Genomic DNA, 16791 nt, shown 5'->3' with positions numbered 1-16791 from the left:
AATGACTTTCAGATTTGCGCTAAACTTTTCATCCGAGTATTTATTGATGCATGACTTCCATTGTCTTTTCTCCGTCTGTGTGCCAGGAGATGCAGAGGACTCCTGCGCCGGCGTAGAAACGGAGGAGAAGGGAGCGGAAGCCCCCGCTGCAGAGGAGGAGGACGAGCAGAGAGAGGAGGAAGGAGAGGGGGAAGACGAGGTGCCGGAGGAAACGGCGGCAGAAAAGGAGGAGGAAGAGGAGGAGCAGGAGGAGGAGGAGGAGGAGGAGGAGGTGCAGCTGGAGAAGGAGCGGGAGGAGGCGGAGGAGGACAGCGGGATCCTGAGCGACAAGGAACGACAGAATGAGGAAGTGAATGAGAAGGACAACTGCTCGGCCTCCAGCATCTCCTCGGCCAGCAGCACTTTGGAGAGAGAGGAGAGGGGGAGCAATGAAAATGGTGGGTGCCAAAAAATATCCATCTTAACAACATTCCATCTAATAGTGAGTCTTAAAATCGGATTTTTTTTAGCAAAAGAAACCGAACTGGAAACTGGTGAGATTAGACCGAAAGTAGACTTTAGTTTGTATTTTAGGCCAAGAGAAAAAAAAAAAAATGTGTAAAACGTGATTCCTAATGAATGTGCATCACGTCCTGGTTACCCGGTGTGATTCTTACTGGATTCACCCAGCCTAAAAATGTATGGTCTGATGAGACAGGAGGTTATTTTGGGTAAATGCATTCACATTCATTCACTCATTCAAAATGACCAGGCATATGTTTTTTCCAATTAATTCCTCTTCTTTTAATCCCATCGCCTTGTCTCTCAGGCTTTAAGGAGGCGGAGGTGAATGAGCAGTGCAGCAAACTCCTCAACAGCAAACTCTTCATGCTGGACATGCTGTACTCCCAGAGCAAGAAACCGGGCGACGAGGAGGAGGAAGAGGAGGATGGGGAGAAGGATAAGGAGAAAGCAGACGGGGAGGACGGAGACGTGACTCAGAAGGCCAACGCACAACCCGAGGACGACCAGAGCAACGACAACAGGGATGACAAGTCGGAGCACCGCAGCAACATCCGGGCGTTTGCCGAGCGCTTCGGGAACTTGGTCAAGGATCTCGGTTCGCCCCACCCTCTCATGGACGCCCCAGCCAATGAGCCTCCGCCTCCTCCGCCCAAGAAGGAGTCAGATACGATCTGGGACCAGCTCCTGGCCAGTCCTCGAGAGCTGCGCATCGGGGACATCAACTTCACTGACCTGACTGAGGAGGACGACAAGGACACTCTTGACACTGGTTTGATAGGAGGGTGCGGCGAGCCCCCGCCGCCTCCACCTCCCCCGCCCTTCATCCCCCACTTGCCTCCGCCGCCAATGCTGGGCAGCTGCCCCCCTCCCCCTCCCTTGATGGGGATTATGAGGCCTCCCCCTCCTCCCTCCTTTAGCGCCCCGGTCCCAGCACCTCCTGCCCCGGAGGTGCCTCTCTTCCACAAGAAGAAGAAGACAATCAGGCTCTTCTGGAGCGAGGTGCGTCAAGGCGTCTCCCTGACAGACATAACATTTCTGTTTAACATCGACAACTAAGGCTCTCTGGAGCACAAAACAATTGCATCACTGTCATAATTCATTTCCATGCATCATTCATCCAGACGATGTCAGCTGGAGCTCGTAACAGTGTCAGACATAACATACGCATAATGTTTCCACACACAGCAAAGTTGGGTACACTTACAAACTGACATACCTTAGATAAAACAGGCCATACATTTAAAACATGGATGTCTCATGGATGGAATAACATTTTTTTTTAAAGGGAGTGATTTAAATATCTCAATACATGGAGGGTGAAATTATAACAAGGAGCAGACAATTTGTGTCCACAAACAAGGCCAGCTCAACACTTTTGCTTGAAGAAGCCTGAACAAGCAACCTGTCCTCCTCCTTTTCTGGGGAAGAGGAGATCATGCAGAACAAGGCAGAGTTCGTAAAAGACAGCACGTTTCCATTAGCCAGTTACAACTGAGGTTTTTCCATCCAAATCACAATGACTCACTCACATGCTCCTCTTGTTGCTGTTAGATGTGGTACTTGGTGTTCGGAGTCTCTCATTTGCCTCGTTTATTGTCAGAAATGGGAGCTGAAGACATGCCTGCACCTAATCCAGGCCATTCTTGTTCTGTTTGTGATCAGGTGCGTCCGTCGGATTGGCAGTACAGGGAGTACAGGCGAAGTGGAGACTCACTTTGGTCCAAACTGGAACCAGTAAAATTGGACACGGGCAAACTGGAACATCTGTTTGAGTCCAAGTCAAAGGAAATACCAGTCACCAAGGTAAACAACCACTTACAAATGCAATCATGACCCAAATATGAATCATTGTCCCCCACAATGAAAGCTGGTTGAAGGACTAACAATCATTCACTGCAAAAACGCAAAATCTTACCAAGATTATTTGTCTTATTTCTAGTCAAAAATGTCTTATTTCTAGTCAAAATATCTCATTACACTTAAAATAAGACATGATCACCTAAGTAGTAAATTGTTTTTAGACAATTTTCACTTGTTTCAAGTGAAAATTCACTTGAAACAAGTGAAAATTTGCTTGTTTCATTGGCAAAATTTTCCAGTGGAAAAAGTGAAAATTCACTTGAAATAAGTGAAAATTAGCTAGAAACAAGAAACAAATTTTGCCAATGAAACAAGCAAATTTTCACTTGAAACAAGAGACAGTTGTCTAAAAAAAAATTACTTCTGAGGTGATCATGTCTTATTTTAAGTGTAATGAGATATTTTGACTAGTAATAAGACATTTTTGACTTGAAATAAGACAAATAATCTTGGTAAGATTTTGAGTTTTTGCAGTGTTCTGCGTATGCATTATTTGTAGGGCATGACATGTCTGCTATTGAGTGGCAGCATGACATAAGATATCCTGTGTGGGAAGCCATGCATTGCTCATATCACCTCCTCATGTGGACTGCACCACACAGGAGAGAGATTCACATTTCTGTTTTTCTCCCCATGGCCTTTCATGTGTTCCTGTGGCTGCTGCTTGATCATGAACACCTCCCATTTGCCAGCTAACACGACCCACAGATTGGTGTTCTTCTTTCTCCAGTTTTTGAAAGGTGATATGTAAAGGGTTAAGCAAGGTCATGGGTGTTCTCAGCCTCAGAGAACAGGGGTGTACTGAATCCCCGTCCCCTGTCTAATTCCCATAAGGCCTCTAAATAGGAAAAGTATGCTGTGCAAAGACAGGGAGCTCAACCTCGGCCGCTCACGCTTACAGCTCTCAAGCCGCTGCTCCGAAACCATTGAGCAAGTTAGAAACTCACCTGAGCCCAGTGATGCTTGTCTATACATTGTGTGACGGTGCCATGGGTGGTCTGCGCCTGCTTGGATCAGAATGGCTCTGGCTGATCTGTTGATTATCACGAGAATCCAGTTTTCACAGGACCACCAGGACATCAAACACGTCAGAGGACAGAGCACTGAGCTCCCTAGGAAGAGGACTTTATTGCTATTGCCTTGTTGTCAGATTTGGAGCTTACTCTGTCCCATGGTGGGGTTTTTGGTTCCCTGCTAGAGGCCATGTGGTGTTCTTACCTTTGAATTTAACTTCACCATGGGCAGTGGAGAAATGCATGTAAGCCAAAGCTGCTGTTAGATTCAGATTCAGAGAAACATGAGGTGTAGTCATAATGCTTACTGCATGCTCTGAATGCAGGGTCTGAAACACCTTCAGTGGATAAGTAAGGGTAACTGGCTTATGCATTATTGTCTTTGCCTGCAACTAGCCTTGTGTTAGTAGAACCATAATATTATTTCTATTTATACAATTGTACACTGTACATTCCGTTGTACAATGAATCAGAAAGTTTGGATTTAAAATCTTAAATTCTTCTCGTCCTTTATTGAATGTTTCACACAATATCTGAATCCAAGCATTGAAACCAAGTAAGGTGACATATTTCTAGAAGTGAAATATACATTAACCCTTTGAAACCTGTGCAAATTCACTTGACAATGATGAAAAAATGAAGAAAATTAACAAAAAAAAAAACCAACAAAATGAACGAACAAATGTAAAATTAAAATAATATGAAAAAATGTATTTGTAAAATGTATTTATTATAAATAAAAAATACCAAAAAATGAAAATAAAACTAAATAAAGTGAAGTAACAGCCCACCCACAGGCTCCTGAGTTTCAGTGGGTCAGTTCATTTGTCAGTCTTGAAGTTTACCTGCCCTTGTCAAGTAAGTCAGTAAAGTTCATTTCAGACACTGAGGCAATGTAATATTATGATGCATGAGGCAATCCTCATGCATCATAATATTACATAACATTGATTCAGTGGAGCATGATAATGGACAGCTTGGTAACTAGAGTGAAGCAGTGCCTTCATGTGGTTGCTTTAATTTCCTAGTGGCAGCAACCAGATCTTAGCACCTGCTCTGCTGCTGTTTGATGTGGTGAGTGTGTTACAACTTCCCTCCGCTAATAGCTTCTAATGATCTCATGTTACCTAAGTGTTAGTGAGCTCATCTGTACACCTGCAATGAAAATATGTCTGCAGGAGTGTGTTATGCAAGCACGTACATAAACGCACAAGCAAATACAGTGCACACCCAACCGGTGATGATATTTTGTGCTCCTAAGCGAACCTCGTCACAGCTGTAGTCAGTTTAAGTTGAGTGATGACCTCCCTAATCCGCACAAGCTCGTAAAGCAGACGGCACCGAGAAAAAAGGAAAATGAGAAAGAGAGGGGTTGAGAGGGAGAGAGAGACATTAACCCTTTCTGTGTGTGTGTGTGTGGGTGTGTTACAGAAAACAGCAGCAGACGGCAAGCGTCAGGAAATAATTGTCTTGGACTCCAAGAGGAGCAACGCCATCAACATTGGCCTGACGGTTCTGCCTCCTCCCCGCACGATCAAAACCGCCATCCTCAACTTTGATGAGTATGCGCTCAACAAAGAGGGCATAGAGGTGAGTGGTCATGATCTTGAGGATGAGGAGGATGAGGAGGAGGGAAAAAATTTGCGCAACAGCATTAAAGGAACAGTTTATCCCTTTTTTTTTTGTATTTTTGTATCAGTTTCTCGTCCTGGGGTTTTTTAAATGTAGTCAGTGTTCTAAAGTTTTAGTCGCATGCCTCACGGAGAACCAAGAGTCCGAAAACTGTATCTATTTCTGTTTAGCATGGAGTTGGCACTTGATAAAAGGATGTGAAATCATCAAACTCAAAAAAGCGAAATAAACCTCTTCCAAATTGAAAACCCGCCTCTGACTTGTTCATTAGCTCATTGATCAACAAGTTTGTGGGCATTTCATTCTCCGTGGTGCATGTGATCAGAAACGTTTTGCTGGATGTGTAAATGATACAAAATATATGGTTCATGGGTAGAGTACTCCTTTGCTTTTTGAAACACGCTTCCCCTCTCTCTCCTGCAACTTTCCATGTCGTTTCCCTCCCTAACTATTCTCCTCTCCCTGTTCTCCCTATATATCACCCTCACGAACCATATACTGCCGTCCTCATCCTTCCCTCCTTGCGCTTCCTCCTCGTCTAACTCCTCTTTCGCCCTCTCTTCCATCCCCCTCCTCCTACGCCCGGCAGAAAATCCTGACGATGATTCCGACGGAGGAGGAGAAGCAGAAGATCCAGGAGGCCCAGCTGGCCAACCCTGACGTCCCGCTGGGCTCAGCAGAGCAGTTCCTCCTCACCCTGTCCTCCATCAGCGAGCTCTCTGCCCGGCTCCAGCTCTGGGCCTTCAAGATGGACTATGAGGCCACTGAGAAGGTGTGGTGCACTTCTCGCATTCAAAAAATTCAAAGAGTCAACTGGGGAACTTAATAGCATACAGCAAAGAAACATGTACAGTAAATAAAGTCTGAAAATGTATGAATTACATTGCATGCACAGGGTGTGCAAAACAACAATAGCAGGAAAAATATGAGTAGAGGAGAGAAAAGAAAAGAAAGCTGCAGTTTTAGCAGAGGTATTATTAAATGGAGGTTTAAAGCTTTGCTGAGGGGCTTAACTTGCGCTTATAAAAGGGGAACAAGATAGATGTGAATGCAAACACAAATAAACTGCAGCGTGGATGAAATGCAGCGCAGGAAATGTGCATGGCATGTGTGCATTTGTGTGTGTTCTGCTCCTATCAGTGGGTATCAACATCCCTGCGTGCAGAGGTCCAGCACAAACAACATCCACAAAACAACAGCATTGTTACATCATAACAAAATATGCACGCTTGTTAGCACCGCCTCGTCTTCCTCTGGCACACACAGAGAGAGAGACATTTTTCAGCCAAGCATAGAATGCATCCAGGAGGAAAAGTTCAAAGTCAAAACCAGCGGATGGAAAACATGCCGCCTCTCTCCCATGCTGTCCTGTAAATTTTACGGTTTTCCGCAGGATGCTGTTGTCTTTAATCTCTCTGCGAAAAGCAGGATTCCTGACTGAAGGTTCGGCACGGTGTTCCCAACCTGACTCTGTGGGACGGTTTAGCAGTGGGAGGTTTAATGGAGGGCAACATACCTTACAGGCACACTCAGACAAACATGCGCACACACACACACACGGGAACGTATTGTACAGATACAAAGGGTTCAGATAATCAGAACCACGTTTGATACCAAAGGCTGACCGAGGCACCAACCTCTACACAACCTCTCATGACCTTAAACAAGGACAGATAATTTGTGGTGGGACGGGGTGCACCTGTTCCACCCTTATGTAACTGTAGACTCTAATGAAACACATGTTGGAAGACTTAATTGACGTAGCTAATGGTGCATGTGTGTGTGTGTGTGTGTTTGTCTGTGTCTTCCCCCTCTGCAGGAAGTGGCAGAGCCACTGCAGGATCTGAAGGAGGGGATGGAACAGCTGGAGAAGAACAAGACGCTGCGCTACATCCTATCCACGCTGCTCGCTATCGGAAACTTCCTCAACGGAACCAACGTGAGTCTGTCATTACTGCAGGCCTGCATCCGTCATCATACAGGAACGCAGTGAAAAGCTTCCTTTTTAGCTTTTGATTTGTTGTACCTGCAGAGATCACTAGTGAAGCCTGTAATTTGTAAAACTTTGAGCAGAAATTGCACACTGCATTTAAATAATAATAATAATAAAGAGTCTGGATGATGGTAATACTGTGCAAAAGGAACTCTTGGTAACAGAGATTGGGAAACATAATTGATGTCATGATGTCCCCACATGGTGCTTGTGACTTTGTGCTCACATTTTGTGTGCATGTATGCATTCCTGTTTGTGTGTGCGTGTGTTAATGTGACCAGGCTAAAGGTTTTGAGCTGACGTACCTGGAGAAGGTTCCAGAGGTGAAGGACACGGTCCATAAGCAGTCTCTGCTGCACCACGCCTGCTCGGTGGTGGTCGAGAACTTCCCTCAGAGCACCGACCTCTACTCCGAGATTGGAGCCATCACACGATCCGCTAAGGTAGACCGCTCTTACTGCGCACATTATTTTGCATCCCCAGTTGAGCAGTGTCAGTAAGGAGCCAAGTCAAGAAAAGGATTATGACTAAATATTGACTTTAATACCAAAGTATATCCATACATCCATGGAAACTCCGATGTTTTACATGCAATCAATACAATGTATGGAACAACAGGAATCAATAATGTAACTGATGATGAAGCAATTGTTTGGCAGTAATTTGTCCAATATTAAGAAGCCTTTGCATCAAGCACTGATGTGATTTCTCTGATGTAGCAGTCTGTAGTCAGCAAGTCTCTTCAGCCAAGCTGCTGGAAATGCACTTAAGCAAAATCGTAATTGGCTTGACAGCTGGACGGAAACGTACTAACACCCGGGCTCTCTCTCTCTCCCAGGTGGACTTTGACCAGCTGCAGGAGAACTTGACTCAGATGGAGCGGCGCTGCAAAGCCTCATGGGACCACCTGAAGATGATCGCCAAGCACGAGATGAAGCCCCAGCTTAAGCAGAAGATGTCCGACTTCCTCAAAGACTGCGCCGAGAGGATCATCATCCTCAAGATTGTCCACCGCAGGATCATCAACAGGTAGACCCCCTCGCAGGCTTCTCTTTCTTTGCCCACCGATGTAATATCCGTACATTTCCTCCATTCATGAAAGGAGAGGTCTGGCACCAAGTGGATCTAGTCAGAGCGCTTCCAGATCAGAATAACTGAGTGCATGCAGCACTTCTACTGGCAACACTGATTTTTTATTGGTGACTTACTGCAGTGAATTTCATAGTAATGTATTACCAAGCAGCTCTTACATATGTGCATATGCATCGCTCTTCTGAAAGGTTAATAGAGCATATTATACTGTTGGGTGGGTGAATATTTTTTTCTGATTGACTGCCATGTAATGTGAATCAAGTTCCGCTCAACTTTCATTACTGTTATATACTGGTGCACTGGCCATAATGTTTTCAATATATGTAACCATAGCAACAAACCTATAGTATTTTTATTGCTCTCCTGTACAAAAATAGTGCAGGAAGATTTTTTTATTTTTTTTATTTATTTTCAGAGCAGCCCAAAATAAATGATCTCTCCCTGTCCTTCATTGTTGGCGAGTGTCCATGGTATATGCTACATAATCCACTCTAAACTGTACATTAAAAGGTTTTTAATGCACTTTGCGTCATGCATTAAAAACCTAAGTACCTGTCTGCAGGGCACACTGAACCATTACTATGATACAAACTTAATTAGACCGAGAGAAAATCCCCTTAAACTCCACTTAAAATGTATAACCTCTAATTAAGCTCCCCGCGAGCACCTTGAGAGAAAATGAGTTTTCTTCGCTTCTCTCCTCCTCCTCTCAGGTTCCATGCATTCCTGCTGTTCCTCGGACATCCGGCCTACAGCGTGAGAGAGATCAGCGTCCATCGCTTCAGTAAAATCCTCAGTGAGTTTGCGCTGGAGTACCGGACCACCCGGGACCGCGTGCTGCAGCAGAAGCAGAAACGAGCCGACCATCGCGAGCGCAACAAGACCCGCGGCAAGATGATCATGGATGTCAACGCACCGGTGAGCATCGCACCCACGACAGAGACACACACTCACACTCACACTTGACCCCCATATTTCTATTTCTTCTTTTTTCCAAGACGAGCTCCACATTGTTTGCATTCCTGTCTCTTTCACTCATTTCCCGTCATTTTCTTTAATCTCTTCTTTGACTTACTCTGTCTTTCCCTTGTAGTCTGATGATGAAGAGGAGAGTGAGGTATCACCATGTGTGCCTGCCTGTCTGCATGTGTGTAACCGTATACGTGTGTGTGTGTGTGTGTATGTGTGCATGAAACTGCTGACCTTGACCAAGCCACTGTCTCTAACACTTCTCCCTCATTAATTCTCAAACGGTCTCCTTTTTCACTTGTAAATAATTGATTTAGACGTCTGAATGGATCATTTGGTGAAATACAGGAAGGCCTTACTGTGCTGGATGCAATTTACAAACAAAGAGCCCTCCATATTCTGTTGTTTGGTGTGTCCTTTGATACTTCAACACTGGCATGTTTCAGTCAAAGTCAAAAATTTTCCAAACACAATTTCAGATTCTTATTCTCCTTCGCTCTCCCCCTCCAAAGTGTGGTCGGTACGGCTCAGGCAGTGGCAACAGCGCCCCTAGTGGCAGCCAGGAGAGTGAGCAGGCACAGGGTCTGGGCCATGCAGAGGACGCAGTGGAGCATGAGCACATGAAAGCCGTGCTGAGAACCAGCCTCAATGGCAGCGACAAGGAGGGGACGGGAGTACCGGGACTTCGGACACGGACCAGGTCACGGCCTGGCCGGGGAGGTGAGGATGATGATTTTTAGGGTTACTTTGGTCTGTTTTGGGGGAACTCTTTATTGTACAATGAATGATTTCAATGCATTTTGCAGTGCATCTAACCCTGCAAATAAATTCTGAGTTTCTGAGATTAGATGTATCAATGCATCATATTTATAATATGTGGACTTATTCATAAGTCCACCTCACCTCAAAGTGTGCAGAGACCATTCCATTCAGAAAAAAAAAAAACAGTTTTGTTGTAATAGTTAAAGAATTTTGGTCAATTTTAGAGTAATGTTTCACCAATTTTATGGTAATTTATTTTATTTATTTATTTTTTTTGTAGATTTTTTCTTTTACTTATTTCCTGGTAACTTTTTCTTGCTAATGTTTGGGTCATTTCTTCATGTTTTTTTTGCTTGTAATTTTGCTTCTAATTTTAACTAATTTTCTGGTAATTTTTTGTTCACTAATTGCCTTTTCCCTGTGTTTTTTAAAGCATCTAAGTGACACTGCTCAAGTTTCAGAGTGTTAAATGGAATTGTCGTCGTATATTTAAATTTATACAGTTAAGTGTTTTTACATTCTGTAAGCCTGACCGTCTTCTGTGGCGGGTATGAGTATGAGATCAATCTGACACGGCTGCCCTGTGCGTAAAGCAAACAAACCAGTTCACAGCGCACTAAAGGCCTTCATGTGTAAACCTCCGTCATCCTGCTCGGTTCGTTCAGGTCGCAGCATGCAGGCGTTTACACCAGCTGTGGAGGAGGCTCAGATCTGTGGGGAGGACGCTGCCGATGAGATCATGGAGCGAATCGTGAGGTCAGCCACTCAGGGTCCGGCAACCAGAGCCCAGCCACGGGAGAGGAGGAGGTCCAGGGCCAACCGCAAGTCCTGTAAGACATGTGAGACAGCAATATCTGAGGAGAAAAAAACAACAACCGTGCTATGACTGATCTCTTCGCTTCTCTTCTTCTCTTTTTTCCTCCCCTGCAGTGAGGCGGACTCTGAAGAGCGGTCTGACCCCGGAGGAGGTTCTCGCTTTGGGGCTGGCCGACGCTTCAGATACGTAAATGCGTCTGCGTTGCCGTGGAAACACTCCCCTTGACACTGCTGCAACATCTCTGTCAGCTCTTTGCCTTCGCCACGCTTGACATAACTCCGCTCAGCAGCCAGTCAGTAGTCCTGTAGGTTTTTCACCCGCAGCAAATCCCACATTTGGTTGAGCATGTCAGATTGATGAAGCTGCAGCTGTGATAGTGGTTCTGGATGCGAGGCACCAGAAATGGAAAAGAAACAAATTTCATCATTTCAGTTGATGCTGCCTCAAGATTGAATAGGATTTTTTAACAGTATATTTTAATCATGTTTTTCGCCACAAAGGGATGACATTTACTTGTGAGTTTCTGCTGCCCTGACATCATTTTTCATTTATTTAAGCTGTGAACCTGGGTTATGGAGAATAATGGACAGTGGCCGGGGTTCTTTTGGGGGCGTTTTCTTCTCTCATACAATTTCAGACAATCCCAGGGGTCGTCCACTTGAACAAAAAGACTTTCACAGATTTATACTTTGTTTGCAAAGCGCAACTTTTTGCTTCTGCAGCTGCACACGATACAGTTTGAAGCAGAGATTTGACAAGTGTGGTTGTGTTTCGTAGGAATGTGAAAGGTTTTCAATCTGATGTGTGCCTTTCATTTTACAGGGACAGCACCGTACCTTTTTGCCATTTCTCTTATATGTCATTCACCTTTCAGTTACATTAATTTTCAGAGGTGTCGGTAGTTAAGTCATAACAAGCTCATGTGAGTGTTGAATAAATGTTTTATTTACTTTTTTTTTTATTTTGGCAAAATGGTTTTACCTACTGTCTAATTTATTACAAAACACAAACACTCATTTTTGTTACCATGAGACGTGTGAAGATCTTGCACCTTTCTTGTAAAGATACACAGTCGGAATGGCTGGTATAAAATATGGAAAAAGGAACACTACGTTTTTATCTCAGAGGAACTGTTTGTAAATTGTACAAAAAAGTAAAGAAAAAAATTATTGTAAAACCTTATCTTGAAGGACAAGCAGAGAATTCTGCATAAAATGTGTAAATGCCCTCATCAGCTGCGAAGTACTATGAAGTACTGTAGTGTGCATGTTTAGAGTGTTTCATGTTTTGTATTATTTTTGTAAGTTCTGTAGAAACTTGTATTATAGTCTAAGAGAAAAGGTAAAAAAAAGAAGCTATTCTGTGAATTGTAATTAAAGAGAAACAAAAGAGGGCGTGGTCATATAGCTGAGATACATCCAGTCAACATGTTGCTCCTTGTTGAGGGAAGGAAGCCACACCGTTGGATTGGAAAGGCTCCTGTGTTTTGTTTTGCTTTTAACTCTGTGGTCATGCTGTACTTTATATGAACTTGAACAGGCTGTGGATAATAATAATATCTGGTTAATAGACAACTCCTTGTGTCCCAGTTGGAGAGACGGGTTCCACTCTGCTGCTTGACACGGTGCAGCAGCAGCAGCCGGGAAACATCACGTCCAAAATGTCATGCAGTGAACTGAACATGAAACCATTGTTGCATTCACTTTCACTTGAAATGCTAGAATATACACGTACTGCAATTAAAAAAAAAAAAAAAAAAAAAACAGTAAGTGAAAAGGTGGATGTGCAAGTCATTATTTTGTTCATGCAGTAAAATAGCAGCCGGTGTGTTTTAGACAGTATGTCATGATCTGCTCCAAGGACTCCAACTCGATCAGCGCGGCCCTGTGGAGAAAGTTCCTCCCCAGCTGCTGCAGAAAGAAGGGACTTCTCGTGTAATCGAGTGCAGAGAATCATCCTTGCAGTTTGCAGTGGACTGTGATCCACAAAGCAGCACAGCTGTTTGTTTCCCCAGCTGTCTGATCTGGCAAATTATAACACAGTTTGGATGTGACATGTCATTCTTGCAATAAATTCTGGGGCTTTCTGTTCATTTTCCTTGGTCAAATCACCATTGTCTGCATCTTCAGAATATCCAGTAATCATCCATTTATTACACCAAATGTATCATTAAGAATATAAGATGAAACATTAATGTGACTCCAGTGGTGGAAACTGGGTCACTGCAGCCTCAAAACAACAGAACATAGGCAAGAATGAAACCATCAGAGTAAATAAACCATACTGAAGTTAAAGCTTCAATTAAAGATACTGCATCTTTGTTGTGGCAAGGCTGCAATGTTGGCTGTACTGTATGTGTCACTACATTGATAACTGCAAGTGGTAATATTCGTGAAAGGCTTGTACTTGCACAGCCTTGTCGACAGAGGCCACTACAGCGGCGTGTGTGTATCTGGTAGACGGGGGTAACTATGCATCATGGAGGGCAGGGTCCATCCAAACACTACACCAGCTGATTTCTCTGTTTGGGGTTGTGCTTTACAGTGAAATCACCTGGTGTACAGTCATCTGTTGTTAGAATGAAACCCTCCAGGCTTTAAGCCCATTGCCTTGATCTCACATGCTTGCCTATATCTGATCTATGGTATATAGTGGCAGCACAGACCCAGACAGCTTTTCTTTATATTTGAAAGGACTGGGTGTATGCAGAATTTTCTAAAGAGAGAATAAAATTCATTGTACCATGCTGTTTAATACGTCTACCATATCCATGCAGTATACACTGAGAAATCAATGCACCAGCCACATGGCCACTGAAGTATTCTTTGAACTGGCCTCTTGCACACTAGAGCACCTGGGTGTGGTGATACTGACCAACCTTTGGTTAAATGCGGTGCCATAAATTGAAGCACTACAACTCTTTTCATTTGTGTTGCTCAGTGTTGGGCCTTTTCTTTTGCCTTATAGCAATTTAGTCACAACCTCCTTCCCAACCTGGTCCATGGCCAAGTCAATGAGTCTCCTGTGGGGGGCTGGATCCCCTCCCTGCTGGCGCGTTATGATCGCTCTGGAAGAGAAGAGGCTGCAGGGCTACAAACACAAGCTGCTATCCTTTGAAAAAGGAGAGCACAAATCCCAGGAAGTCTTGGATATCAACCCCAGAGGGCAAGTAGGTAAACGTTTTAGCCACATTGGCAAGTAACCAGGTAATCATTTGAAAGGCCGATTGAAAAGTTGCCAAATGGCTCAAATTTAACCACAACCAGTAACTACGTGTAATTTCACTGGTTGACTGACCTTTGGAGCAGATAATGCACTTGTGGCACAAATTTCAACATACAGTACTTCATGACCTTAAAAAAAACTTGTTTTGTTAACATCACATCTCACTCTCTCAGCTCCCCGCCTTCAGACATGGAGACAACATAGTGAATGAATCTTGTGCGGCTTGTTTATACCTAGAGGTAAAACATCTTTCAGAAACACCCTTTCATTTAATTGGCCAGTCTGTGCTGCCATGCACAGTGTTCATCCCCAGTACAGATGTTCAAAAGCAACATCAGAAAACAAGATCTCAAAGAATGTATAAGGGATACTGAAAGACGTATCACACATCGCTGTGATCATCTTGCATTCTGCTTCTTTGCCCTGACAGAATCAGTTCAAGTCCCAGGGGACCAAGCTGATCCCTGACGGGCCAGCAGAGGAAGCATTGGTCTACCAGCGCATGTTTGAAGGCCTCACACTCAATGATAAACTCAGTAAGACGTGTACATGCACACAGAATGCACACAGATACACAGAGAGGGGAGACCGGGGATGGTTGTAACAAAGGGATAGTTGTAACACTCTCAGTTTGACCAATCAGAAACGAGCTGTGGTGATGTCATCAATCAGTTTATGGTTCCTTCTTTATTATTCATTAAAGTGCTTCCATACATTTATTAGTGTGGATCTTTTTTTAAGCATAATAATTTAATTGTTACATCCATCCTCAAGTAGTGTTACAACTCACCCCGGTACTGGGGAAGGTTGTAACAACATACCTCTTTGTATTTGACATTAATTTACATAATCAGTGATGGTGTAGTAGAAGTCCAAGTGTATGTCATTTATAGCAGACAAATATGGGTACCACATGTCAAAACATGAGATCTCTAGCACAAAGAACCACTGAGTTACACTTGTTCAAACAAAAAGTGTTACTATCATCCCCGGTCTCCCCTACATGGCTACATAGATAGGCAAACAGAAACTGCAATACATATCCACCTGACCAACTCATTTTCTGTAGTATTGAGTTTCAAAATCAATTTGTACATACTGTGCAGTTCAAACCCACTAAACTTTATTTTAAATTCTCATGAAGATCCGAAGATTTCCAAAGATACCAAATATGCCCTGCTGAATTACAGGGAAATGGACAAAACATCTAAATATTTTCCTTTTGTTGTAATGCTGCAGCCAAAAAACAATGACATCTTGGATTTGAATATTTCACTCAGTATAAGTGTGATGGAGCTTCAGTGACGCACTGCAGCCAGCAGATACAGAATATGAACAGTATGTGCTATTGTTGTTCAATATGGGGAAAAAAGGCTCTTTCTAACCATGAAGCGAGTCACACTGAACCCAATGTGCAGATCTATCTTGATAAGAGCCTGCCTCACTCCGCCTTGTGTCAAGATATGCCTTAATATTTTTAGAAAAGGGGAGTTATCTCACTGTAGTGGTGGAATTTGTCTCTTGTTGTTGAAATGAGTCTTAAAAATGATTTTTTAAAAATTGTTGCGGTACACAAACACACAATAAAGGCATGCTGTTTCTTAGATTCTGTCATCTACTATGAATGGTTTGTCCCAGAAGAAGAGAGACATGAGTCGGCTGTGAAGAGAAACAGGGAAGAGTTAGCCAATGAGCTCACACTCTGGGAGGGTTACCTGGAGAAGGTAGTGTATACACACACACACACACACACACACAAACACACACTCACACATACACACACACACACACATAGACACTGTGTTGACATCCTATTTTTTTTCCATCTGTATCCAGGTGGCAGCAGGCTCATACCTGGCAGGGGCCTTCTCGTTGGCTGACGTGATCGTCTTCCCAAGCGTTGCTTACGCTTTTCGCTTCGGGTATGAGGCAGAATCCTTATTCTCTAATAGCACGGTGCTTACTGCAAGAGTCACCCTCATTTTTAATTTATTACCAATTGCCCTGGTTTCATCCACTTCTATGAACTGTCCATTTTGTATGAATGATGACACAGTTACGATAAATGATGTCCTGTCTTCTCTATAGGCTGTCTGTTGGGCGTTATCCCAAGCTGGCCAAATACTACCGCCTGCTGAAGGACAGGCCCAGCATTAAAGCCAGCTGGCCCCCACACTGGGTGGACAGCCCACAGGGTTACAACTGCCTCAAGGATCTATGAAGCACACACACCATATGCATTTTTTTTTTTTTTCTGTTTGTCCAGCAATAAAATGTAACCTTGAGTTCGTCCGATTTATTTGACAGGAACTATGACAGATTTTTAGTTTGTACGTTTTTTAAATGCTATTGTTGAACATTGCTCTATACTATTTGGAAGAGGTGTTGTGATGCACCATAGCATACTGTATTAAAGGTGCATATTTTATGTCAGAAATTAACCTTGCTTCTTTTATTTTCCACACACAGTTCACTGCAGCTCCGTACTGATATTCATCTGGCAAACAATCATGAGGCAAAAGCCTCCAGCTAAATGAGATACTGAAAGACATTTGCATCAAAGAAAAAACATGTGAATTCATGTGATGAGTCGTCCTATGAGATGGGTGCTGTCTTGACCTTTGAAAAGACACATCTTCCATCTACAGCATTCATTTTCAAACTGTGGGTCCTGACGCTTTGTAAATCATGCAGTCTAGATGCCATTTCTACATCCATTAGGCCCGTTCCAGCACCACTGACAATGATGCCCTGCAAAAACGACATTGCTGAAAGAATGGTATCAGTTGGCTTAGAGGACACAGGGGACGAGGGAACATGTCCCCCTCATTTCTGCAGCCTGCCTCCTTGTCACTGCACTTTATTCCACCTATAAAATTTCATCCAGTTACTAAATAGTTCACCCTCTTTGATGAGTCGGCCGT

General features: G+C 43.5%; 2 protein-coding genes across 2 annotated transcripts in view; both read left to right on the top strand.

The window, feature by feature from the left end:
* fhod3a (formin homology 2 domain containing 3a) overlaps positions 1-12734 on the top strand; it is a 59689-nt gene extending 46955 nt beyond the window's left edge. Inside the window, exons 16-27 of the mRNA XM_030063903.1 lie at positions 87-437; positions 809-1503; positions 2167-2307; positions 4809-4967; positions 5599-5781; positions 6829-6948; positions 7284-7445; positions 7841-8031; positions 8808-9012; positions 9576-9783; positions 10491-10655; positions 10756-12734. Of these exons, the coding sequence (XP_029919763.1) occupies positions 87-437; positions 809-1503; positions 2167-2307; positions 4809-4967; positions 5599-5781; positions 6829-6948; positions 7284-7445; positions 7841-8031; positions 8808-9012; positions 9576-9783; positions 10491-10655; positions 10756-10832 (2657 nt within the window). The 3' untranslated portion in view covers positions 10833-12734. The remainder of the gene's footprint in view (positions 1-86; positions 438-808; positions 1504-2166; positions 2308-4808; positions 4968-5598; positions 5782-6828; positions 6949-7283; positions 7446-7840; positions 8032-8807; positions 9013-9575; positions 9784-10490; positions 10656-10755) is intronic.
* A 107-nt stretch (positions 12735-12841) lies between these two features.
* On the top strand, positions 12842-16133 carry LOC115367965 (glutathione S-transferase A-like). The gene is made up of 6 exons (XM_030063906.1): positions 12842-13811; positions 14041-14106; positions 14298-14403; positions 15473-15591; positions 15704-15789; positions 15956-16133. The coding sequence occupies exons 1-6, from the start codon at positions 13644-13646 to the stop codon at positions 16086-16088; spliced, it is 678 nt and encodes a 225-aa protein (XP_029919766.1). The 5' UTR covers positions 12842-13643; the 3' UTR covers positions 16089-16133.
* Positions 16134-16791: the final 658 nt, after the last annotated feature.

The sequence above is a fragment of the Myripristis murdjan genome, chromosome 11 (genome assembly GCF_902150065.1).
Source record: "Myripristis murdjan chromosome 11, fMyrMur1.1, whole genome shotgun sequence".
NCBI classification, from domain to species: Eukaryota; Metazoa; Chordata; class Actinopteri; order Holocentriformes; family Holocentridae; genus Myripristis; species Myripristis murdjan.
This window is presented reverse-complemented; position numbering and strand designations above follow the sequence as displayed.

Excerpts from the sequence above, each read along its gene's own strand:
- LOC115367965 (XM_030063906.1), top strand. The coding sequence starts at position 13,644 with ATGGCCAAGTCAATGAGTCTCCTGTGGGGGGCTGGATCCCCTCCCTGC. Across the intron at positions 13,812-14,040 it reads ATATCAACCCCAGAGGGCAA|CTCCCCGCCTTCAGACATGG; the intron begins GTAGGTAAACGT and ends TCACTCTCTCAG. Across the intron at positions 15,790-15,955 it reads GCTTACGCTTTTCGCTTCGG|GCTGTCTGTTGGGCGTTATC; the intron begins GTATGAGGCAGA and ends TCTTCTCTATAG.